A 24,372-nucleotide genomic window follows, 5' to 3' on the forward strand; every position below is an offset into this window, starting at 1 on the left:
TTAAATTAGTTTTAATCAAATATAAAATATGTTTTGATAGTGTGTTTATTTGGTATTATGGATCTTAATATATTTCTCTACAAATTCAATCAAATACAAAACTAAAACATATGATATTTTGAAACCAAGTGAGTACAAAACAATATACCACCCTGGGAATTGGATGATCTCCGAGAACTTCAGCGTACCTACGTGGACACCGTCCCAGCTGAAAAGAAAGTCGAAAACCACACGTACGGTACAGGGAAGGTGGCTACGGCGCTCTTGACTCACTCCCCTTATCAAAATCCATGCCAAGATTAACTTGGATTATTGAATTATAAATCGGGCGAACCATAATTTATCGCACTTCCGACCCTTTTAACCGGCGCGTGCCCCGTCGGCCTTGCCTATTTAACCAGCCCGGCAGCTCGCCACCACACCATTCATCACACACCACACAGCAAGGCAGGCAGGCAACAAGCGCAGCACGAGCTAGCTATTTCCCACCGCTGTTCCAGCCTTGGCCAGCTCAGGCTTGCCTTCACGCCGCTCAAGCTAGCTAGCTAGCTAGCGTTCCGACATGGCGTCCGAGCCGCCGCCGCAGCAGCAGGCCCCCGTTGTGCCGAGGTGGACGCCGAGCCCGCCGCGGCGGCAGGACCGTGGCGGTGACGCGCACGACGACGACGCGGACTCCGAGCTCGGCGCGTCGTCGTCCATGCGCAGCACCGACGGGTTCCCCTTCGGCAGCGGGCGCTCCTTCGCGCCGCCGCCGTTCCCGCTGCCGCAGCCCTCGCTGGAGATCAGCGCGGCGGGGAACGGGACGACCGACGGCCCCGTCGCCCGCGAGAAGTCGCTGCGCCGGACCGACGAGGGCGTGGTGATATCCTGGGAGGACCTCTGGGTGTCGGCGAGCGGCGGCAAGGGCGGCGGCCGCGTGCCCATCCTCTGCGGTCTCAACGGGTACGCGCGCCCCGGCGAGGTGCTCGCCATCATGGGCCCCTCCGGCTGCGGCAAGTCAACCCTTCTGGACGCCTTGGCAGGTACTACGAACGAACGTGGATTGCATACACACACACATACCCACGTGATTCTTGCGAGCGAGATCGTTCGGACGCTGAATCAGATTTCGTGACAAATCAAGCAAAAGTTTTTGTCCCTACTCATACACGATGGATCTATCTGTTCTTTGGGCGCTGACACCGTTTGCATTTTTGGGCCGGGATTACAGGAAGGCTAGGTTCTAACGTGAGCCAGAAGGGGGAGATCCTGATCAATGGCAGGAGACAGAAGCTAGCCTACGGGACATCGGTAAGCGCGCGCACGATCCCATTCGTTCCCCACGTGTTGCCATTCGGGAGATCTCGATCGTTTTCCTCGAGCCCGGCATGGGCATGGATCGATCCATCACCCATGCCGCCATGCGTGAGCGTGTACGCACGCGCACACCGACTGACACACGCATCGCATGTGGCCCCCGCAGGCGTACGTGACGCAGGACGACGTGCTGATGACGACGCTGACGGTGCGCGAGGCGGTGCACTACTCGGCGCAGCTGCAGCTGCCCGCCGCGATGCCGGCGGCCGCCAAGCGGGAGCGCGCGGAGGAGACGCTGCGGGAGATGGGGCTGGAGGGCGCGGCGGACACGCGCATCGGCGGGTGGATGCACAAGGGCATCAGCGGCGGGCAGCGGCGGCGGGTGAGCATCTGCATGGAGATCCTCACCCGCCCCGCGCTGCTGTTCCTGGACGAGCCCACCAGCGGGCTCGACAGCGCCGCCTCCTACCACGTGGTCGGCCGCATCGCGCGCCTGGCGCGGCGCGAGGGCATGACCGTCGTCGCCGCCGTGCACCAGCCCAGCTCCGAGGTCTACGGGCTCTTCGCCGGCCTCTGCCTCCTCGCGTACGGCAGGACCGTCTTCTTCGGCCCCGCCGCCGAGACCAGCCAGGTACGCGCCGCCGCACATACGCCACGCGTTCATTGATCAGTGCAACCTGCAGATCCGTACGCCGTTATCATTCTCGTTGACTTGCTGCTGCTGCTATAGGACAATTGCATCGCCATGTCCAAAAATGCATGCAAGAACTTTGAAATAAAAACAGCAAGGGCTAGTGTTGTAGTTATGTTAGGCCGTGCTACGTGTTTGGACTTGCAAGTTTGATCTGGAGTAGTTTAATTCGGTCGGAACTCGTCTAGTTGGAAGGAGACCGCTGCACAAAATATGAATTGAAACTGCTTCAATTTATGGCGCTGCCTTCATCACAGAAGCCACGGGTCGAGATTTATTGCGCTCAGACAGCGACCCAACTGGTTTTAGATGCGTACTCATATATATGAACTCGTTGACATCGAGTCAGCTTTTGCTTTTTTCTGAAGAAAAATGATACTCCTATGTTAATGCCAATTGTAGTAGAACATATCCTACTGTAATTGAACTGGTGACATCGGAGTACGTGGGAGCAGTGAACTTCACCGCAACTGCGCCACTCAATTGCGTTTGACTTGGGGTTCCTGCATCATCATGTTCACTGATACAGTTTTTTTTTTAAAAAAAGAACAATCAGAGAAAAGCACAATATAATCTAATATTGCAGATAGCTCTGCGGCCATAGATAGTGACTGCAAGTGGTCTATAAAACTTGGTACTTCTGTATTAGGTGAACAACTGTGCAAGATAAGTCTGGATACAACAAAAGGATTGGTGTGATTGAAGACGAAACCGGGGAGGAACTAGTAGGTCTTCTTTGAATAGCCGTCTATTTTCCTAGGGAAATTCTCGTTGCGAATTGACCAGTCTGTTTCAAGTAGGAAGCGCGAAGGAACACACGCGTCCTCGTTAGCAACTGGTATCTGAAATCAGGTAGCGAACTTTGAACCGAGGAAAATGACATGATCGGCCAGTAGTTAACAATTGAAGACACTTGTTTTCAAACAGTAAATAACTGAATATTGTAGTAGTTCAACTCTATGGACCAATCATGTTATGTACATGGCCAGCTGTCTTAACTGTTCCTTTTTCATGTGGGCAAGACCCACATGAGAAAGATACTGGTAGAATAGTACTACTCAAGAAGAGCTGCCATTTTCAGCTTGCAAGTAGTCAACCGGCATTTCTTTTTTTGCAGTTCTTCGCTCTGAGCGGATTCCCCTGTCCATCCCTGATGAACCCTTCTGACCACTTCCTGAGGACCATCAACAAAGACTTCGATAAGGTAAGCACATCACACAACTTCAAGAGAGATTTGCATAATCCTGCCAGGTTTTCCTTGACTCAATACTTAACCAGCATCTGAAAGCTGCTCCTTGCATACTCACGTCCCCATGCATTTACACACTGTGTTGATCAGGACATCGAAGAAGGCATGAACGGTGAGAAAATAACCACTGCTCAGGCAATCGACACGCTGGTGAACTCGTACAAATCCTCCGCCTACATGGAGAAAGTGACTCGGCAGATCGCCGATATACGCGAAATTGTAAGTCATACATCACACTCTGCTAATCTGCTTTCCAGGCACTGCATTTTGCACACTCATTTCCTGCACCTTCACGGTCCAAAGTTACAAATTTGATAGCCTTTTTTTTTTGCAGGGAGGGGCAGTGGTGAAGAAGGAATGGCAGCCAAGCTTCCTGACCCAATCCTTGGTGCTCACCAAGAGGTCCTTCGTGAACATGTACAGGGACCTGGGCTACTACTGGCTGCGCTTCGCCATCTACATCATGCTGTGCCTCTGCGTCGGCACCATTTTCTACGACGTCGGACACAGCTACGGGTCAATTCAGGCTCGTGGCTCCATGCTCAACTTCGTGGCCGCTTTCCTCACCTTCATGGCCATCGGAGGCTTCCCGTCGTTCGTCGAGGACATGAAGGTGTTCGGGCGGGAGAGGCTGAACGGGCACTACGGCGTGGCGTCCTTCACGATCGCTAACACGGTGTCGGCGGCGCCGTACCTGGCGCTCATCTCCGTGGTCCCGGGCGCCATGGCCTACTACATGGTCGGCCTCCAGAGCAGCTTCGGCCACTTCGCCTACTTCGCCCTGGTGCTCTTCGCGGCGATGATGGTCGTAGAGGGGCTCATGATGATCGTGGCCAGCACCGTCCCGGACTTCCTCATGGGCATCATCACCGGCGCCGGCATCCAGGGCGTCATGATGCTCAACGGCGGCTTCTTCCGCCTCCCCAACGACCTGCCCAAGCCCTTCTGGCGCTACCCCATGTACTACATCGCCTTCCACAAGTACGCCAACCAGGGGTTCTACAAGAACGAGTTCCTGGGTCTCACGTTCCCCAGCAACCAGGTGGTCGCCGGCGGCGCCGCCACCATCTCCGGCAGCGAGATCCTGAGGGACTACTGGCAGGTGCAGATGGGGTACAACAAGTGGGTCGACCTCGGCATCCTCTGCGGGATGGTCGTGCTCTACAGGCTGCTCTTCTTGGCCATCGTGAAGCTCACCGAGAAGGTGAAGCCCATGATAAAGGGGTTCAGGTTCAGGAACGCCGCGCCGTCCGTGCACGTAGCTGAGAAGGGCTCCGGCAGCCCCTGATCTACGCGGAGGCCGACCGATCGACAACATGATGCCTTTGTTGGGGCTGCTAGTGTGTATGTATAGTAGCAGTAGTGTGAGATGGTTATGAATGCAAAGTGTTGCGCAATCTTGCCATCTTCTCTTGGACAAGGAGATGTTGCAAGGCTTGCGTGACACACTGATACTAGAATTGGGGGCTCTTTTTACTTCCGGCCAGTTGCCAGTGGGCTTATGGGAACTTCATTTCCCGTTTCGTAGCTTTAAAGTGTTGTAATAATGTATATATGTTGCTTCAGTAGAGTACTTTCTTTGTCGTGTTTGCGTCAATTTCTTTCTAATTTTCCATGACTCTTTCTTTGGTTTTTAAAACACATCTCCAAGGCTTCAGGGGTCTGAAGTTCTTTTTTTTTTGAGAGGGCAGGGGTCTGAAGTTGATGAAATCTTCAGGCAACTCAAACGTGAACACGGATGAACACAGCGAAGGGAAAAAAAAAAGGTGCGGGTAGTACTAATCGAGATAAAAAAATACAGATGTGATGTGGCTTTACCGTTAAATGGAGTTGCGTGTACTACCGTGATGGAGAAATTACCAGAGGTGGGCGGTATGATCGGTAACCGGTTAAATCGTTTCATTTTTCGGGCTAAATTGTGAAAAAAATCAAAATGAGTAAGAACAAAGCGTTAACATGCTAAATGAAAATATAAAAAATATTCAAATAAATTCACACGAAATGTAAACTAACGAGGTCACATTCCTACACCTATTCAAACACCTGTGCTGAGCCAATTTTTTTTAACGGGAATGCTGAGCCAATTTTCACCGGGAATCTAACCTACTTATCTGTCCTCAATTCGCTACTCGTCAGAATTTATTTGCAGGTCGAGAGTTTCTTTTTTTCTCTTTTCAAAAGAGAAAAAGTGCGCAGTTCCAACAAAATAGTAACTGGAGGGCTGATATGAAGTAAATGAGACCCATATTGAAGGGCCTTTGTTTAGGAAAGTGACCTCGTTAGTTAAAAAGGCATGCTGGGCCCGCACACGGCACCTGCTGGTCCGCTCGGCGAATTGCTGAGGAGCCGGGCCGTTGGGCACCGCTGCGACTATACGTGGCACGCGTTACAAATTCCTATTCCATCACCTGAAGCGCGTCAGATGAGCCATCACGTGAATTCGGTCTAATTAATTTCTGACGGCCCAGCTTGCCGGTTCGTTTGGTATATGTCATGTCACTACGTGCTGTAGCCTGGCTGTACTGTCCACGCATGCTGCTGCATGCATGCAAAGCTTTAGTTTCTTTTTCTTTTTTCTGTTTCTTCTCTATATTTTGTTTTTCTTTCCTATTTCTTTCTTCCTTATTTACTTTATTTCTAATCTAATCGTAGACAATTCTTCCATAATCTGTCTGTCTTTCTTTTGTCTTCTCCACTTGATTTATTTTTCTTTCTCTATTCCTTTTCTTATGTCTATTCATTTTTCTTATTCTTTGTAGATATTTTTTTCTTGGTACATAAAAAATTCAAGTAGCAAAAAATTACTGAAAATTTTTATATTCTAAATTACTCTACCAGACATATATAGTTATTGCTGATGACTCATTTATTCACAATGCATTTTTTTCTTCATGTAAAATTATTTATTCACGTGTAACTAATTTGTTCGTAATATCAAGTTATTTGTTCTCTTTGTAGACTAAACTGTTCGATGATGCTGACTCATTTGTCTGTGATATTTATTTTTATTATTTATCATATGTTCGCGATGTGTAATATTTTATTCGTTGTACATTATTATTTTTTCATTAATTTTAACTTTTTGTTCGCAAAATAATTATTTGTTCGTGTTCTTAAAATATTTATGTTCCCAATTTCCGAAATTAAGTATTTAGTATTAAAAATACTTTTAAAAAATATCATGCAAACATAGATAAGTGTGGTCTTATTTTGAAGATCTTCTCATAAGAAAGATTATGGTGCAATCCAAATTTTATCTGGATGCTCGGTTTAATAGTTATAGATTCTTTTATTTCGGATTTGCATCTTCAGCACTTTGTCTACTTCTATATGCGTGCACAAAATCTCTTCTATTTAGCTCTCTTCTATTTAGCTGGGGACATACAAAACAGTCAAACAATAAATGGACCGTTCAAAATAACATCTCGATACTGCGGTGCAAAATCGCGGGCTTCAGGTGATGGTTTGCGCGAGAAGTGATGGGTAACCGCGCCCTTTCAGCACATTCACTTCATACTCCTCTAAAAAAAATCACTTCATACGGTCAGCATCCATGCATAATTTTTGTCACAAATCAGGTGCAGCCCGTCAGCCCCGATGTGATGGCTCGATTGATTTCTATAATATCAGTTCGAACGGTGATGTGTAAGAAAAATAATGATGTGACAGTGAAATTATGAGGAGATAGTGGAAATCGTTTTTCATTCAAAAAACCAGCCCGGTGAAATCAAAAAAGAAAGAAAGAGGAGGGGGAGGGGAATTGGATAATAATCGAAGGAACCATCTAATAGTTATATAGTTTATAAAAAATAATGTCTACTACCTCTCTTCTAAAATAACTTCTCATATTTTATCTGATGAATAGTACACTTTTTAGCTTCTAGTGAGATCATCAATTAAACAACGCCCACACCAATATAAAATATGTATAAAAGAATACATAGAGCCAATGCTATTTTCTTGGTTTCAATGCATACATATTTATTCAGAATCTAGGAAACCAAAGAGATAACACGGCTTCCGATCAATCACAACTATAACAAGCACTGGCGGAGCCAGTCATCGGCCAGCCTGGGCCGCGGCCCCCCCTTGCCCTTTGCAAATTTCTATAGATATAATAAGTATGAGCAGATTTAGCCCACAAACACACACACGTAGCAGCAGGGGACTGCACCAGATCGTGTCCAGATCGGCCCATGAAGTAAATAAGCAGCAGCAGGCCAGCAGGCCAAGCATCACGAGATCAGCCCATGAAGCAGATAACAAGCAAGCCAGGAAACAATAGCAGTATAGCACCCACGCGGCGGGAGTCCAGAGAGGCAGAGACGTTTTGCCTTCCATTGCAAGCTTCGCTCTGGTCGGTTCCCAAAACGCAAGCAGCACGAGCGGCGAGGGCATACGCGGAGACGCCGCCAGAGAGGCCGAAGCGGCCAGGCGCAGACCGGATTTGGCAGCTTCACTCCATCCTCGGCTGAGTCGGCTCCTTCTTCATCGCATTTGGCAGCTGTATTCTGAATTGCTGATCTAATCCAGAGGCCAGAGCTACGAAGGTACAGATAGCAGTTTAATCTAAATTTTTCTCTACTCCATTTAGATTTTTAGGGTGCCTTGTTCAGTTCCCCTGTTTCAAATTAGTATGTTTTTCTGTAGATAACAATGCGTATACAACAGAAAGGAATTAATTCATTTTTCAAAAGGAAAAGGGATGAATCAAACATTGAGAATGAGCAAGTGCAAGTCCAAGTGGAAGAGCCACCTCGTGATGCTGATCAATCTCCCCTTCCCCTGATTGAGGCCGAACATCATCATAGGCAAGAGGAACAGCAGCCTATTCCTGTTTTATTTCGCGGAATTGAGTTCTTAGAGAGGGACCCTGCATTGCGTCCACAAATATGGGAGTATCCAAGCAATCAACAGAATGAAGTTCAGCGAGCATATTTGAAGTTAGGTCCGATGCAACCAAAATTGAAGAATTATAAAGCTTTTGGTCCTCAGGGACATCAACGCCGTTTCCAATACCATTGGTTCAGTGAGTTTCCATCTTGGTTAGAATATTCAGAGAGTAGTGGCAAGGCATATTGTCTTCTTTGTTTTCTCTGCAGCAAAAATATAAAGAAAAGGGGTGGTTTTGATGCCTTCACAATACAGGGATTCAACAATTGGAAAAAAGTTCATGATAGAAAAAATTGTGCATTCTTGGTTCATATAGGATCTGATCCTTGCTCGGAACACAACAACTCAGCTAAGGAATGCCAAGCTTTGTTGAATAATCTGAATCATATAGATAATATTATGGAGGTAGCAAGTAATCAAGAGAGGGAAAAAAATCGTCTACGTTTGAGAACATCAATTGCTGTTGTCAAGTGGTTGACCTTTCAAGCTTGTTCTCTTAGAGCTCATGATGAGAAACTTGAATAAAAAAATAGAGGAAATTTTATTGAATTGATTAAACTTCTTGCAGAATTTAATCCTGAAATTGCTGCCGTTGTCTTGGAAAATGCTCCTCAATGTGCCAAGTACACGTCACCTGATATTCAAAAGGAAATTTTAAGTATTTTTGCATTGAAAATCAGGAAGCATATTCGTGAAGAAATTGGTGATCAAAAGTTCTCTATTCTTGTAGATGAGACATGTGACATTTCAAAGCGAGAACAAATGGCAATTGTTCTGAGATTTGTTGATATTGATGGTGTTTTACAAGAAAGATTCTTTGACTTGGTACATGTGAGGAACACAAAAGCTCTAACGCTGAAAGCGGAGATATGCTATGTATTGTCTACCTATGGTTTTGATGTGCAGAACCTTCGAGGTCAAGGTTATGATGGTGCTAGTAATATGAGGGGGGAGTTGAATGGACTGCAAGCACTTGTTCTTAAAGAATGCCCTTATGCTTATTATGTCCATTGCTATGCACATCGTTTACAACTTGCTTTGGTTGCTGCAGCAAAGGATGTTGTTCCTGTTACTCAGTTTTTTCAGAAGTTACTCTTTATTGTGAACACAGTTGACTCGTCAGCAAAGCGGCATGATGAGCTTCATGATGCCCAAGTGGTTGAACTTGCACGGTTGTTGGCTGTTGATGAGCTTGAGACAGGTCAAGGGGCAAATCAAATCCGCTCACTAAAACGTCCAGGAGACACTAGGTGGGGTTCACACTTAGGTTCAATTTCGAGCCTTATGGACATGTTTAATCCAGTAAGTACAGTTTTGCAAAATTTAGCTGCTGACTCAACAGCTGGTACAAATCGTGCTGATGGGGATACTTCTTTCAACTACATGATATCTTTTGAGTTTGTATTTATTCTATGTCTCATGAGAGAAATATTGGAGATCACCGAACAACTTGGTCAAGCTCTCCAAAAGAAATCACAGGACATAGTAAATGCTATCCGTCTTGTGCAAACAACAAAAATTCTTCTTGAGAAAATGAGATCAGATGATGGTTGGGAAACTTTTATTTGCAAGGTTATGGAGTTCTGTGTGGACCATGATATTGATATCCCGAACATGGATGAAACATACATTTTACGTGGTGGCCGTGCTCGTCGTCAACCTAATCATTTTACCACAGATCATTTCTTTAGAGTGGAGGTATTTCGGGCAACACTTGATACTCAGTTGGCTGAACTAAATCTGAAGTTTAATGAGAAGGTGATTGGTCTTTTATCCATTTGTGTCACATTGGTTCCAAAAAATGGTTTTGCATCTTTCCAATCTAGTGAGATTTGTAAGATGGTTGAGAAGTACTATCCAGCTGATTTTAACCAACAAGAAATAATTGGATTGGAGTACCAATTAAACTATTTTGTTGTGGAGGCTTCTAGAAGTGATGACCTCAAAAGAATTGCAACTTTAGCCGAGCTTTGCAAATGTCTTGTTAACACAGGACGTCATAGAGTCTTCAACTTGGTTGATCGGTTACTTCGGTTGCTTGTCACTCTTCCGGTTTCAACTGCTACTGCTGAGCGTGCTTTTTCTATCTTGAAGATCATTAAAACAAGGCTACGCAACAGAATGGAAGATGACTTTCTCGCTAATAGCATGCTAGTGAATATAGAAGCTGAAATTCTTGGGGACTACAATTATGAAGACATAATTCATGATTTTATTGATGTGAAGAAACGAAAAGTACACTTTTGAAGTTTATGTCCTGCCAACTTAAAGTAAGTTCGATCTTTTGAACACTCTTTATATATTGCTGAACAATAGTAAGCTTAATTAATATAGTGATTGTGGTTCTTGTAGCTCTATTTCTTTGCGAACTTTCTCTGTGCTCATTGTCATTGGCCCCTGCTGTTGTTTGTGTCTGGCTCCGCCACTGATAACAAGGTCATTTCTCATTGCTGTAACGTGTTTGAAATTAGTTAGAAATGCACTTATTCTGGAACATTAGGATATTTTGAAAGTATAGAAACTATCCGGTTACATTATTTGGGCTGGGACTTGCCCTCTGGTACCTGCTAGGCAGTGTCCCTTTCATGATCATCAAGCTGTGAACGACGTGGCCTTTGCTTTCGCCGAGTCAGGCGCGCAATCTGGCGGCTGTGTTGTCCGCAGCGCCGGCGGGACAGACACGCACGCGCCACGCCACGCCACTCGCGGTCCGGCCGCCGAGAGAAGCCAAACCGGCGGGCGACGCGAGGACTCGCAGGGCAGGTTGCGACGCCATAAGCCGCCGAGCCCAGCGGCGCGCGTTGCAGCAGTGACGGCATGTATCGCGGTCTCGTCCGCGCGGCACCGTGGCCGAGGAACCATCTCTTTACCATCTACTACCATGCTTTGCTTGGGAGGCAACGAGCCGTAGCTCCCGAGGAGGACCGAGTGAAACAGACCTCACTCGCTCGCTCTCATGGCGTTATTATCTTTAATGGATGATGCCCACTGGCGGATGCGGATGCCTCCTCGCTCGAACGTTCGTGAAGCGGCATGCCGGCATCGTGCGTAGGAAGTAACGAGGTGTGCGGCGCGATGTCATGGATTCCCGTCGCTTGGTTGGAGCGCAGTGGAGACATGGCCTGCATTTTTACACATATTTTTTCATGCTTGGGCGTGGCTTGCATCGTGTCATCTGGGACCTCGCAGGTCGCAGCTTGCCTATAAAATGCGCCGGATCCCAGTTAGTTTCGTCGCTCCCCTCCTAGGCATCCGCGATCATCAGGATATCCTTAGCCTCCTGCCAGGTCGGATCGACGGCAATGGCGATGCCTAAGGCCACAGCCTCCGTTGCTCTGGCCATGGCGGTAGGCCTTGTTGCGATGGTGTCCCTGGTCGCGGGGACTCCAGGCTTCGCAACTTTCTACACCCCTAGCTACACACGTACGTAGAGCATCCAGTTACTATCACGAGCTTCATTCTGGTCAGAAATTTCTCGTTGCTTCATCCTAACATATATGTCGCGTGCATGCGTGCGTGCGTGCGTGCGTGCAGCGTCGGCGTGCTACGGGTACCAGGAGCAGGGCGTGATGATCGCGGCGGCGAGCGAGGCCTTCTGGAACGGCGGCGAGGCGTGCGGCCACCAGTACGTGGTCAGCTGCACGGGCGCCACCAACGAGGGCGTGCCGCACCCGTGCACAGGCCGGAGCGTCACCGTCAAGATCGTCGACCTCTGCCCCGCGGGCTGCCGGGGCACCATCGACCTCTCGCAGGAGGCCTTCGCCGTCATCGCCGACCCCAACGCCGGCAAGGTCCAGATCGAGTACCGCCGGTAAGTCGCATCATTTACTTATTAGCTCAAGAGTATAACAGACTCATGTTGCATCGCAGCAGATTTTGATGTGCATGTGGCCTGGTCGTTTGCAGGATCTGAATTACGGCTCGACGAATGTGTGTGCTGCCTAGCTACTGATGATCAGTAGCTGCATGTGTGTGTGTGTGTGTGTGTGTGTGTGTGTGTGTGTGTGTGTGTGTGAAAACTGAAATAAAAACAGTGCTGCGCCCTGCTGTTTGGTTTGCTCCTTAACGAAGAATATGAAACGCGTGTTATGTTAGCACACAATCCGGAACAAAATTTGGCGAGCTGTATAGGAGGCCTCCAGCCCAGCGGTTCGACGGCCCGCTTATAGAGGGCCCGAGGCCCACTTGTGTGAGATTAGTTAAGAAAGATACTCAGTTAAGAAAGACTCTTCATTTTATGATTAATTTTTCAATTAAATTACAACCAATGGGACAATTTAATTGGAAGAGTAGTTATAGTTTATTCAATTTAATTATGATATTGTTATTTTCTGACCAACATTGATAATAGCAGTATTATAAGTTTATTCATAAATTTTCATGCATTATTCCTTTTTTTGCCCATTGGTGAAGTAGGATTCATGTAGAAGAACATTGTATGTTTACTCTAGAGAAAATGACGATGCATTAGTTCTATTTCTGCCCAATGATGATGTAGAATGTATGACGGACAACCGTTAATTTCCATCAACGCTTGAGATTACTCGGCTGCAAGCCAAAGGGCTGTTTTGCTGGGGTACGTGAAAAGGGCCTTAGGCCACAATAAGTTCAGTAATTCTCACACTAGATTTTACTATTGTTAGTTCATTAATTTTCTGAATTAATTGGAACCAACGAGAAGATTTAATTGAAAAACAAAGTGTAAGTGAATGTTTCTGTCATAATGACTAAAGTTTGTTGCAATAAGTCAGATGCATGTTTAATTTGACCAACGTTGGATTAAACATGTGTGTTACAAAGTATTCGGATTTATTTCTGATTTTGATGTCTTAAATGTTCAAACACTGCATATGTCCTGAGAGTCAATTCTGGCTTTGTCCTTGCTATTCATATCCTGCGAGAGAAGTTTTGGCATTGTCCTTGCTATTCATATCCTGCGAGAAGTTTGTGATGACTCTTGTGCTATTAGTATATCCCACACAATGAGAGAGGTTTGAGGTAGCTCTCATGCTATCCTAGAATCAACCGTACAATTATATTGTGTCATGGTCATTAAGCACTCAATGGGTTAAGGCCATAAGGGGAGAAATCCCAAATTGTACCATTGCTAAATCTTAAGAAGGTGGAGAGTCAATTAACTAACTCTTTACAAATGTATGGGGGCACTCTAATTGAGTAGCTCATTACGAAGTAATCTAGTAATGGTAAAATGAACATTCTTTGAATGCATAATATGGCCACTAGATGGAGTTATTAAATATGGATCGAAAAAAAGGGACACATTAAGGCTTGACAGGTTGAATCTATCAATCGAGCTGAGCACATCAATAAGAAAATGAATTATTCGATCCCTTCCTTATAGTATCATATTGATCTGGAATGAGTTTTAGGATAAAAGGAAGTTGTATACAAATCAAAAGATAAGAAAAATATATGAGCATGACTTGCAGAAGTATCGATAATAAAGGACCTTGTCAAGTCCTTGAATTGGAATGAGTGAAGAGTAAATGAAGAAAGTAATAAATGTCTCCTCATTCATGAGAATTTTAATTAGTTTTTGAAATTATGCCAATAAAGTTTATGCCATGTTTCGAGGGGAAGGATTGTGAGATTAGTTAAGAAAGATACTCTCCGTCGTAAGATCAGTTAAGAAGGCCACTCTTTATTCCCCTATACTTTAGATAGAATGCAATGCATATTATGTATTGAAGAGAAGGATGATCAATTAAAAATGACTATGACCGTCGGTGGAGTACAACAGTCATGATATCGATATCTCTATGCAAAGAAATAGCTAAATTCCTTGATCCTTTTACAGTTCCAATAGGAAGATAGCTAGTTGGCCAGTATTCATACTGGACGAGCCTCAGCAGAACAAAATAGTTGAACGACGCAACCAATATGGATATAGTGAGAAGTATGATAAGTTAATCCTCTTTACCGATAAGTTTGTGGATGGAGGCATAAAAAAACCGCCATTCATATTCTCAATCGAGTACCAAGTAAATCGGTGCTCAAAATACCGTGTAAGTTGTCCAGCTGAGGCTAAAGTATATAACCAAAAATATTTAAGCTAGATTTCAAGACAGTAAGTTGTCATTTTATTGTTCGTAGAAACGAGACATGCTGTCTTCTTGGAGGACGAGATGGTCAGGGGCGCATGGTACCTTAAAAAATTAGCCTTGAAGAGAAGCGGGTACACGTTCCCACTCCGATGATTCAAGAGTTGCTTTCCTCGATACCTGTTGCTGTTGCACTAAAAGTGCAGGACACTAAAGTAACAACACGTGTTGATAGTTCTCATGTGGCAACAACGAATGATAATAAGGAACCTATCCTTCAGGAGCCGATAGAAACTGTTGTCGCACGTAAAAAAGAGCTGCAACAGCCCCACATGGAATATGTGCCATAGGTTGAGGTCCTGGAAGATATCAAAGGGTTAGAAAAGTCCATGTTAATAATAAGAAAATTTAAATAGAAGGTGATCCCACCTCATTTGAAGAAGCCATGAGAAGTGCTCATTCGCAGAAATAGCTTAAAGCCATGAGAGATGAAATGAGATTCATAAGTACCAACAATATTTGGGACTTACAAGATATTCCTAAAGGAGCCAAGATAGTAGGCTGCAAATAGGTCTACAAAGCTAAAATATGATTTCAAGGGAATGTTGAAAGATAGAAAGTGCGACTTATGGTGAAAGGCTTCACGCAAAGAGAAAGAATAGATTATAATAAGATTTTTCTCCGGCATTACGCAAGGATTCTTTTAGAATCATGATGTCGTTAGTGGCGCCTTATGATTTAGAGTTATATCAGATGGATGTAAAGACTGCATTCCTTGATGGGGATTTTTATGCAAATGTTCACATGGCGCAACCTAAAGGTTTTGTCGTGGAAGGAAAAGCATGTATGAGATGTTGCTTGAAGAAATTTATTTATGGACTAAAATAAGCTTCCAGACAATGGTATTTAAAGTTTGATGAAACAATAAGAGGATTTGTGTTTTTAAGGAGAATGAGGAGGACAATTGCGTTTATGCAAAGCTTAAGAATGGGAAGTTCATTTTTCTCATCTTGTATGTGGATGATATTTTACTTGTTAGTAGTGATGTTAATGTGCTTTTGGAGAAGAAGAAGTTTTATCCTTAATAATGATATGAAAGATCTAGGTGAAACTTCTTTCGTTTTATGAATGGAAGTTCACCGAGAAAGAAGAAAAAGGGTACTAAGACTATTGCAAAAGGCATACTTAGAAGAGGTTCTAAATAAATATAGTATGCATGCGAGTAAATCTACACTTGCTTCTGTATTCAAGGGTAATGAATTTGGAAAATTTCAAAGTCCTAGAAACCACAAAGTGATCGATCAAATATAATGTGCTTCAGCTGTCGAAGCTTAGAGTGTGCTCAAGTAAGAATTTACCCTGACGTAGGTCTTAAAGTATCTGGGAAGTTTTGGCATAAGTCCAATCTAGCTATACATCACTAGCTATAGATCACTGGAGTGGAGTTAAGAATATCTTGCAATTTTACAAATTATGACAGGCCTCATGCTAAGTTAAGAAGAACAAATACTCTCGAATAGTCGTGAGTACAAAGACAGAGCTTTTGCAAAATGTACAAAAATGTAGTAAAATCTACAGTAATTACTAACACTCGCAGTTTGAAGTTTTATTGTGGAAAAGCTCCAAACAAAATAAACACACAGTTGCAGCATCATCAGCGATGCATACCTATAGTATAACATGATGTGTGGCAACCAAGAAGGCACGTAAAAGTTGATAAAGTCATGCTCGGAATTAAATATTTCGCTCCGATGACAACAAGTCAAGTGTGCTGCCAAACACATTGACATCAAGAGATACATTGGAGAAAATCTAGAATCCTGCTGAAAGTATTGAACGTACAAGGACCAAGCAAGTGCTTGCGGATCCACTCACCAAAGGCTTACCGCCCAATGTGTTCAGAGAACACTCAGTCGACATGGGTCTATGGTAGAGCCTATGATATCTGGATTACAAAGAGGCCTAGTGTTTATTTTGAGATGAATGGGTGTATTGTAGTCGTTGCGTCTGATGGTGTAGAAGTAACTGTCATGATGCAGTGTGCTCTATATATCAATTGATTAAGAAGTAGACGTGAAGTACAAGTAATAATAAGTATGAAAATATAAGATGAGATAAGAGGGAGAATGTTAGTGTTGATCTTATCCGACTCGGTCCAATGATCGAGTCGGACTCCTTGATCGCGCCCTGATCGGGGCGCCCAACCCAAACACGGTTGGTGGGCCCACGTCGTGCAACGCTATAGATGAGAGGTGGGGGCCAGGGGCACGCATGCCAAAGTTCGCCGTGCCCCACTCACCCACCGAAAAACCCTATCGATCTACGGAGCGCTAAAGCGGTGGGAAGCGCCATCACCCTTGCACCGCACCGCCGCCGCCACTCGCCAGCCACCTCAACGTTCGACTATATCATCACCGTCGACATGGCCAGCTACACCTCCACCACGATTGATGGTTGCCTTCTCCATCTCTCTCCTTTTCTCTTTCTCTCTCCCTCTGATATATAATCTAGACATAAACCCTGGTGTTTATATGAATGTTAATGTCTGAAACCCGTTGATCCATGCCTAGGAGACTCTAATAGTTCTAACCGCTTGGGGCCAGATTATAAACGGGCTCGCTGCCCACGGACAAGAATGTCTGGCTATAAGTGAGGCAGTGAGTTAGAATTTTTTTTCGAGTCCGTACCTAAGCATGTTTTTCGATAAAAAGAGAAAGTGAGCTAGAATTAGTCGGGGCACTTTTATTGGATGAACAAAAGGGAACGGTTCCGTTTGTCTTATACCCTAGCCTTTACAACCAGGTGGTCCGCCATAGTAAAACATGTACCCACTCTTGATCTTCACTATCACTGAGGTCTCGTCGTAGCAGTCCGGCCGATCAACGACCCGGACCATGGGAGTCGTGATCGGGTCAACGGTGTGGCCCTTGCCGTCGTAGAGCTTGATGTGCTTGAAGTACGCTGTTTTCTTGTCGTCCTGGTCGTTAGGGAGATGGCCGCTCCCCATTGGAGGACCCTGCGCACCCTTCCGGTAACTCACGAACCCTGTCAGCGCCAGTGTTCGAGGCGTGCCGGGGCAGATGTCACCTGGAAAGTGACCCAGGTATGACGGGGTCTCCAAATCATGCCGGTACACTAACCAATCTCCGGAATTTGGATCCTGTGATTTTCATGCAAATATTAAAGAGAGGAAAAAATGGGAAGTTATTACTTACTAGCACTAGTACCATTTTCCTCGAAAAATGACCACGAGATTTGGGTCCTCGTTTACTATATGCCATATTCTGATGATTTGTGTCTTTATTTGTCTAGCATGTACTCGCTCTATTTTAAATTATAGGCCGTTTTAATATTTCTAGATGCATAGTTTTTTTCTATATGTCTAGATATAGGTGTATATCTAGATGCATATTAAAAATAATGTACCTAGAAAGGCTAAGATGACCTATAATATGAAATGGAGGGAGTATATCTCAAGGAAATTGTTCTATGTATAATCAGAATTGATTTGTCTATATGCTAGGTGATCATGTTTGACTGAACTAATGCATAACAAGTAAAAGGTAATGTATTGATCAATTAGTTTTAATTTATCTACTGGTTACAGGAGGCACCTTATTTAGGTTAATTGTGACGTAGTGATCTTGTTCACCATAAACTGATGGAGGAGCAACAGCTTGGCCCGGCACAAGTGCAGCTCCATTTGCCGGCACAAATCCTGGGCATCTCAAGTTGTAGCATCCTGTCGAATTGTACACATCTCTCTTCGCAGTGATAAAGAGGAAAAAAGCATTACTCCATTATGGATGTACAGTCACTTGTATATATTCGGTCTGCTCATGACCTGCATGCAGAGAAATGCTCCATGGTTTGCACTTACTGTCCAATATGTGAAGAAGCGAATGTCCCTGTTATTGTACAGGTAAGTTGAAACCTGCAAAGCAAAGCCACAAATAGTTTCAGGACAGTGTACTAGCTTCTTGCAAAACATCAGGGATGAGGTCTAGAAGAACCAGCTATCTATGCTGTTTGTTTTTACATGAAATCCAGCTTGAACTGAGGCGATGCGGCCGTCTTGTTCGCATGAGACCAGTATGGATGCTCCTGATTCTTGATGGTCTTGTTGATCTGGTGAACCCCATATGGACATTTGAGCTCGGAGGCCGTAGAATTTGCCTGGCTCTGTGTGCCACATAGCAAGCTAGTGGTAGAGAGTTTAGATGTGCTTATTAGCCAGAGAACATTCAAAGAAATAATGAGAGAGAGAGAGAGAGAGAGAGAGAGAGAGATTACATGCTGAACAGAGTCTTCGAATTGAAATTTCTGTCTCCCATGGAAGTGAATAGGTCTTGGCATCCAACGAGTTGCATTCTGCAAAAATGGCTGTTATGGAAACAAAAAACTCCCTTGCATCGTAGATTTCAATCTAATCACGAAAATAATTCAAGATTCAAACAGGATATACAAGCAAGGGGATCGAAAAACGAAAACAAGTAATTCAACAATTGGATCTCGTTACCTTATCCTCGGTTTGTACATTGCGGGCTGAATCTGTTGATTCGACCGAAGTGAAGTAGCATGATGCAGAGAAGCATAGCAAGATGGCTTTGACAAGATAACCCATAGAGTAGGACTCGCAAAGAGTGTTCTTTGCTTGGCCACAATATATAGGCAAATTTTAGTGCGCTCCAACTTAATGTGAGCTGTCCATTCTGACTTATCTGGTTCATATCTGTAAGGAAACTGCAATCAATTATAAGGAAACAAATAATTCTCTGGCTCCTGCTACTAAATAAATATATGTAAAAATCAGTTTCATATCTATAAGCTTGAATTGCACTACGCAGTAATAAGCATCTTAGGGATTTAAGAACTGGCAGCAAATTTCATATTTGGTTCTAATTCACAAATATTAGACAATGAAACAATCATGTGAGCTTTTGCTAAACTTTATGATTGAAATACTTAAACTAATTCAGGTACTTGAATTGTAGGAATATCACACAAAAATCGAGACTTCATATTACAAATGTTTTGCCTTCAATTGCGAAACCTGTCGATATGCGAAACATTGTGAATTAATTCACATATAAGACATGTTAAGGGGTTGGTCATTGAGGGCACGTTTGGATGCCAGCCGCTGGTTGCCGAGCCATATTTGGCCGCTGAGCATGGGTAGGTAGGCTGTTTGGATGCCTGCCATAAATTGGCTCGTTCTGAATTGCGTGCCAATGGCTCAGTTCAATTTTTTGCCCTCACCTGACCAATTCTCGGGCGGCCAAATCGACGACCAAAATTTGGCCATGCTTTGGCCCGGCAACTGGCGGCAAGCATCCAAATACGCCCTGACTTCCTAGTAGGTCTTACTCCTATTCTCTATGATTGCATCCATAGCTAAGTTTACGGAAAAGCATTAATAATGTAATTAATGGTTTCCTTTAATTTTTACCGGTATGCTTTTATTGAAAAGAGGCATAAAGATATTTTGTTTGGTAAAATAAACCAAAAATAATTGATGGGTCACAGCATGCTACTTATCTAATTATCTTTCCATATCCTAGAATTAGTGTGCGTGCATGCCACGATTCACTTGCTCCTGATAGTTCGATGACAGGGGCGGATCACTTTCAAAGCTCCCCAATAATTTTTTGCCATGGCTCAAGAAGAAGAAAAGGACGAGAAAGAAGTAGAGAAAGAGAGAAGGGAGGAGGAAGAAGAAGGGGGAAATAAACTGCTCGTAGATTGAATTTCTGAGTTTGCCCCTATTTTTTTATCCCATTTAACTTCATCTAGATTATTTGAATAGTAATGTGATGTTTGCAATAGAGAGATGTATGGTCGACTTTTATCTACTAGACCATGACTTTGGTTGTGCTGAATTTTTTTTTTGCACAAACCCTTTTATCGTTACCCCTGAATGGAGAGATCTATGGAAGAATGTGATTCCAAACAGCCCCTAGTGCTTCAGCTAATGTTTTCTTTTTTTCTTTTATATATATATTTTGCACATTGCCCGGTTGTCCTACAAGAAAAAGCATTGTAATGGTACATAATATGATTTCTGAACTGGCCGTAGTTTTATTTCATTATGTTTTGCAGCATGTCATCCGCGGCTGCCTCTCAACCTGCATGCGTACTGGAAGCAGTAGCGAACGGCGCATTGGATGGGTCTTTTTGCTCGAGACATGGTTGCTGTCATGTTGATGTGCCCCACGGTGTACACGGGACACTTTAGTGACGCTTCCAACGCCACGGGCAGAAGCGGGCATGGAGGCCGACCCTGCAGTTACTTGGCCATCATGGCAGAAGCATCATTATCCTCCAACCACAGCGGTGCCGCAAGGAGACTCTCCCATGAGATACATTCTAGACAAGTGCTCACTATGATGAATTGGTTGGCGCAACGATAAGATTCATGCCTGGAGGAAGCCCAACGTGACGCTTGCACATTCACGTGCGTTAGCAGAAACAACACGTGCATCGATTCAATAGTCAAGCAGGGCTACCGGTGCCGGTGCTCCAAGGCTCTGAAGGAAACCTCTACGTTCCGAATGGGTGCCAAGGTAACATGTCGTACTTATTGCTGGGTGCTGGTCATTTTGAAAAAGGAGAATAAAAAAGTAGTATGTGCGTAGCATAGTATTTTTTTTTCTTCTTATTAATTCCTTCTGTCTGTTTCTTTTTGTTCCTCTTCTTTATCCATAGATAAAAATTGTTGGGGAGCTTTTTTTCACGGGGCGGGGTGGGGTGCTGAAGCCCTCTTACTCAGCCCACCCCCCCCCCCCCCCCCCGCCACCTACACACGCTAGATCCACCTCTGATTATAATCGAAGAAATAACCCTCACTTTGTTAACTTTAATTCTCTATCCAAATACCGATTAATGCCTTCACCTAGACATCTACCTTTGCAGCGGTATTTGCGTAAACAAAGAGAAGGGAGCTACAACTGCAAATGCTGGCTAGGACAACAGCCGATCATTGATTCATTTAGAAATGGCGGAGTATGCACTGTCTACGTAGTCCCTGATTTTCTAGAATTTATTCAGGACCTTCATGCTCCAACACCGGCGACAAACATTGGACACGAACACGGTATGTTACTATATATATTCCTTTCTGATTTGTTTTTCGATGCATTGTAGGTAGTGTTCGTAACCGTAAACGTGTCATCTTCTCTAGCTAAACTGAAATTGAGTTTCTCCTTTCATTCAATGATAATAGTCTTAAGTGTCCTTGGGGCCACGACGCTTATCCTGTTTGTGCTTTTACCCATTATTGCTATGAGGAAAATAAAGTTATTTAGGGCCAAGAGGATCAGAGAAGGAAATTTCAGACATAACCATGGGCTATTGATGTTGCTACAGTGCTTGTTGATAGAAACATTGTGGATAGAATGATCTTCGCTGCTTGTTGACAGAGACATCGCGGATAGAATGATCTTCGCTCGGTAGAGATATTGCGGACAGAATGATCTTCGCTGCTTGTTGATAGAATATTGCGGATAGAATAGTCTTTGGTTCGGAGGAAATCAACAAGGCCACCATCGCCTGGGAGCCCACGGGATAGTGTTGGCCCTTGTAGTGGCGCCCCGCCCCCCCCCCCCCCCCCCAACCACACCCACCCACCCACCCACCCATACACAGCCAAGTATAATTAGGCAGTAGATTTGCACAATTATTAGTTCAGTAAATATATACCTTGCTAATTAACTTGTGAAATAAAGTAGGATTAGATTTTAGTAATATTTTAAGTTGGAATAATATATAATTAAACTGCACTAGTGCATAATTTTTTTATATATTAGGCTTCGTCGCAACTTTCTTTGAAATAATATGTAGTTTTAATTAAAAACTCTTGTAGAGACTTAGAGGGCATTTGGTTAGAGGGACCACTTCATCAACGAGGTCGCCATCCTATCCTAGGTCAACCACTAGAACATTGTCCGCCTCTTGGGGTGTTGCCTTGAGGCCCAGGTGCTCATCTTGGTCTACGAGTTCGTCTCCAATAGGAAGTCCCAGCACCTGTTCGCCGAGGGCCGCCGGTCACTGCCCTAGATCGACCGGCTACACATTGTCGCGGGTACAGGCAACGCGCTGGCATGCCTCCACTTCCACTCCTCCGCCTCGACGTACGTGATACACATGAATGAGGGCAAGCTGCAGGAGATGCTGGACCCGCAGGTCCATCTGGAGGGCGCGGCGAGCGCGGAGGCTGCCTTGGTGCGGCTGGCGGTTAGGCCGGTTGCCTCAGGATGAGGGGCCAGGATAGGCCCACCATGCTCCACCTCGAGTCAGCACTTCAGGATCGGCTGTGCGCGGAGATGGCCGCTGCCGGGGTCCGACCGCCGCGCCAAGCCCCACCATCTCGTCTCCGGCAAGCCGCGGCGATCATGTATAAATAGACATACAAAAATGTGCACAAGTCTACAGTAAGAACTTGTGATGGGTGAAGAAGATTGCAGCACATCTGCATGCATATTTAAGAACTTGCGATAATGGTACATGCGTGGGGGCATGGGGCTGATGCCCCTACCCCATGCAGCCTATGGTACTCCCACAAAGCATTGAATAATTTTCAGCTATGAATAATTTATGGCACACAAACACACACAAAAAATAATTTTCAGCCATGAATGAAGAATAGGAAGAAGAAAAGAAGAAGGAAGAAAAAGAAGAAGAAGGGGAAAATAAGTTCCCCCTATGTTGAGATCCTAGATCCGCCCCTTCATGTTGCAGTTCGTGCGTGTGTGCATGACTGCATGTAAAGTACGTGTGTGCGTGACTGCATGTAAAGATGATCGTGTTAATTTCAAAGTGTTAAAATTAGTGTGTGCATCTATTTCTATCTATCCCCTCATTAGAATTATTTTTTTTACAGAACTATGCTAGTATATGTGTAATACCTATCGTCCCGCTTCTCTTTGCAATTTGCAAAAAGAACCTTATTGTCTCTATCTAAGGTTGTGCTTGGATCCCAGAAGCTAGATTCTAAAAGCTGAATTATAAAAAGTGTAATGGATGACTTGTTTGGATCCTGGATTGTTGGGTAGATGGATCGTTGCTTTAAGGTAACAAATGTGTACAGTACCCTTGCTAACTGTGTGGAGAGCGGGTAGAGGTGAAAAGAGTAATGGCCTTATCGTCGTTCGTGATCCAGAAGCAGCAATAAGCTGGGTTTGCTCAGCTTCTTGGATTCCATAATCTACTAGCACTAGAATTGTAGAAGTTATGGCAGAAGCTGAATTTTGGAATCTAGATTTTAGAATCAAGAGAGATCCAGGGCCTAAATCAACCTGCAGTGCCGTGCAGCCACACACCTTGCGACACCTTGCGAGTGTAGGCAAAACAACCAACCCACAGCCTCGCCTATAGTTTTCCATCCTGCCTGAGGCCCGTGGGCCACGGGCCGACTTTTTGGCCCGGCACGGACGGAGTTAATCGGGTCTAGACCGGCCCGGCATGGGCCTCGTGCCGTGCCTGGGCCAGCCCCGCACGGCACGAATAAGCCTCAGCCTGACTAGGCACGGTGGGGCGGCCCGAGCACGGGAGACCCACAATTAACAGCCAGCCTAAATAAAAAACACACCCACACCAGCCCACATATATTACTTCAATCCCTCCAAACCCTAGCTACTATGTGCCTACCTCTCTCAGGCGCTGCCGCCACTCCATCCTTTCTTCCTCACGTGGCGCCTCCTTCTCCGCACCGCCGCCTTCTCTGCTCCGCCGCACGTCAGCCGGCACCACCCCTGCTCCGCGTCGCCGCGCGGTGGTGCGGCCGGCGCCGCCCCTCCACTATGTCGCGGCCGCCTCGTCCCCTCCCCTCGTGGCATCACGGCGAGCAGCACCGCTCCCTTCTCCCCTCCCCGCATTGCCGCGCGGCGGCCGGCGCCGCCTGCTCCTCTCCTCCACTCTGCACGCCGCGGCACGGCCGCTGCCAGCCGCACCTCCTCTCCATGCACGGCAGCGCGGCCGGCGCCCGAACCTCGGCGCTCACCTTGTCGCCCATCCCCTTTACGCCAAGCGGGCCAATCAGGCTGGGTCAGCACAGAAAACAGGCCTTCGTGCCGTACATGGGCCGAGGCCTCGGCACGTGGGCTGGCCCAACATAGCCCTAATAAATAATCGGGCCAATTGGGCCGAGCCTAATCATTGCCGAGCTGAATCAGGCCGGGCCGAAT

At 45.3% G+C, this 24,372-nt stretch overlaps 4 protein-coding genes across 4 annotated transcripts; 3 read left to right on the plus strand and 1 right to left on the minus strand.

Moving 5' to 3' along the window:
* Positions 1-446: 446 nt before the first annotated feature.
* LOC112881927 (ABC transporter G family member 11-like) lies at positions 447-4,833 on the plus strand. The gene is made up of 6 exons (XM_025946858.1): positions 447-1,022; positions 1,211-1,290; positions 1,463-1,927; positions 3,105-3,191; positions 3,327-3,455; positions 3,571-4,833. The coding sequence occupies exons 1-6, from the start codon at positions 563-565 to the stop codon at positions 4,522-4,524; spliced, it is 2,175 nt and encodes a 724-aa protein (XP_025802643.1). The 5' UTR covers positions 447-562; the 3' UTR covers positions 4,525-4,833.
* A 4,058-nt stretch (positions 4,834-8,891) lies between these two features.
* LOC112881119 (zinc finger MYM-type protein 1-like) lies at positions 8,892-10,376 on the plus strand. Its single transcript, XM_025945821.1, has one exon. It carries the CDS (start codon positions 8,892-8,894, stop codon positions 10,374-10,376), a length of 1,485 nt encoding a protein of 494 aa, XP_025801606.1.
* Positions 10,377-11,431: 1,055 nt separating this feature from the next.
* LOC112883517 (EG45-like domain containing protein) lies at positions 11,432-11,944 on the plus strand. Its single transcript, XM_025948819.1, has 2 exons — positions 11,432-11,552; positions 11,664-11,944. Exons 1-2 carry the CDS (start codon positions 11,432-11,434, stop codon positions 11,942-11,944), a joined length of 402 nt encoding a protein of 133 aa, XP_025804604.1.
* A 5,032-nt stretch (positions 11,945-16,976) lies between these two features.
* Positions 16,977-18,510, minus strand: LOC112879523. Its single transcript, XM_025943792.1, has 5 exons — positions 18,485-18,510; positions 18,231-18,392; positions 18,072-18,125; positions 17,806-17,955; positions 16,977-17,351 (listed from the first exon to the last, which is right to left on the minus strand). Exons 2-5 carry the CDS (start codon positions 18,384-18,386, stop codon positions 16,977-16,979), a joined length of 735 nt encoding a protein of 244 aa, XP_025799577.1. The 5' UTR covers positions 18,387-18,392; positions 18,485-18,510.
* Positions 18,511-24,372: the final 5,862 nt, after the last annotated feature.

Source organism: Panicum hallii, chromosome 2, assembly GCF_002211085.1.
Source record: "Panicum hallii strain FIL2 chromosome 2, PHallii_v3.1, whole genome shotgun sequence".
Taxonomy (NCBI): Eukaryota; Viridiplantae; Streptophyta; class Magnoliopsida; order Poales; family Poaceae; genus Panicum; species Panicum hallii.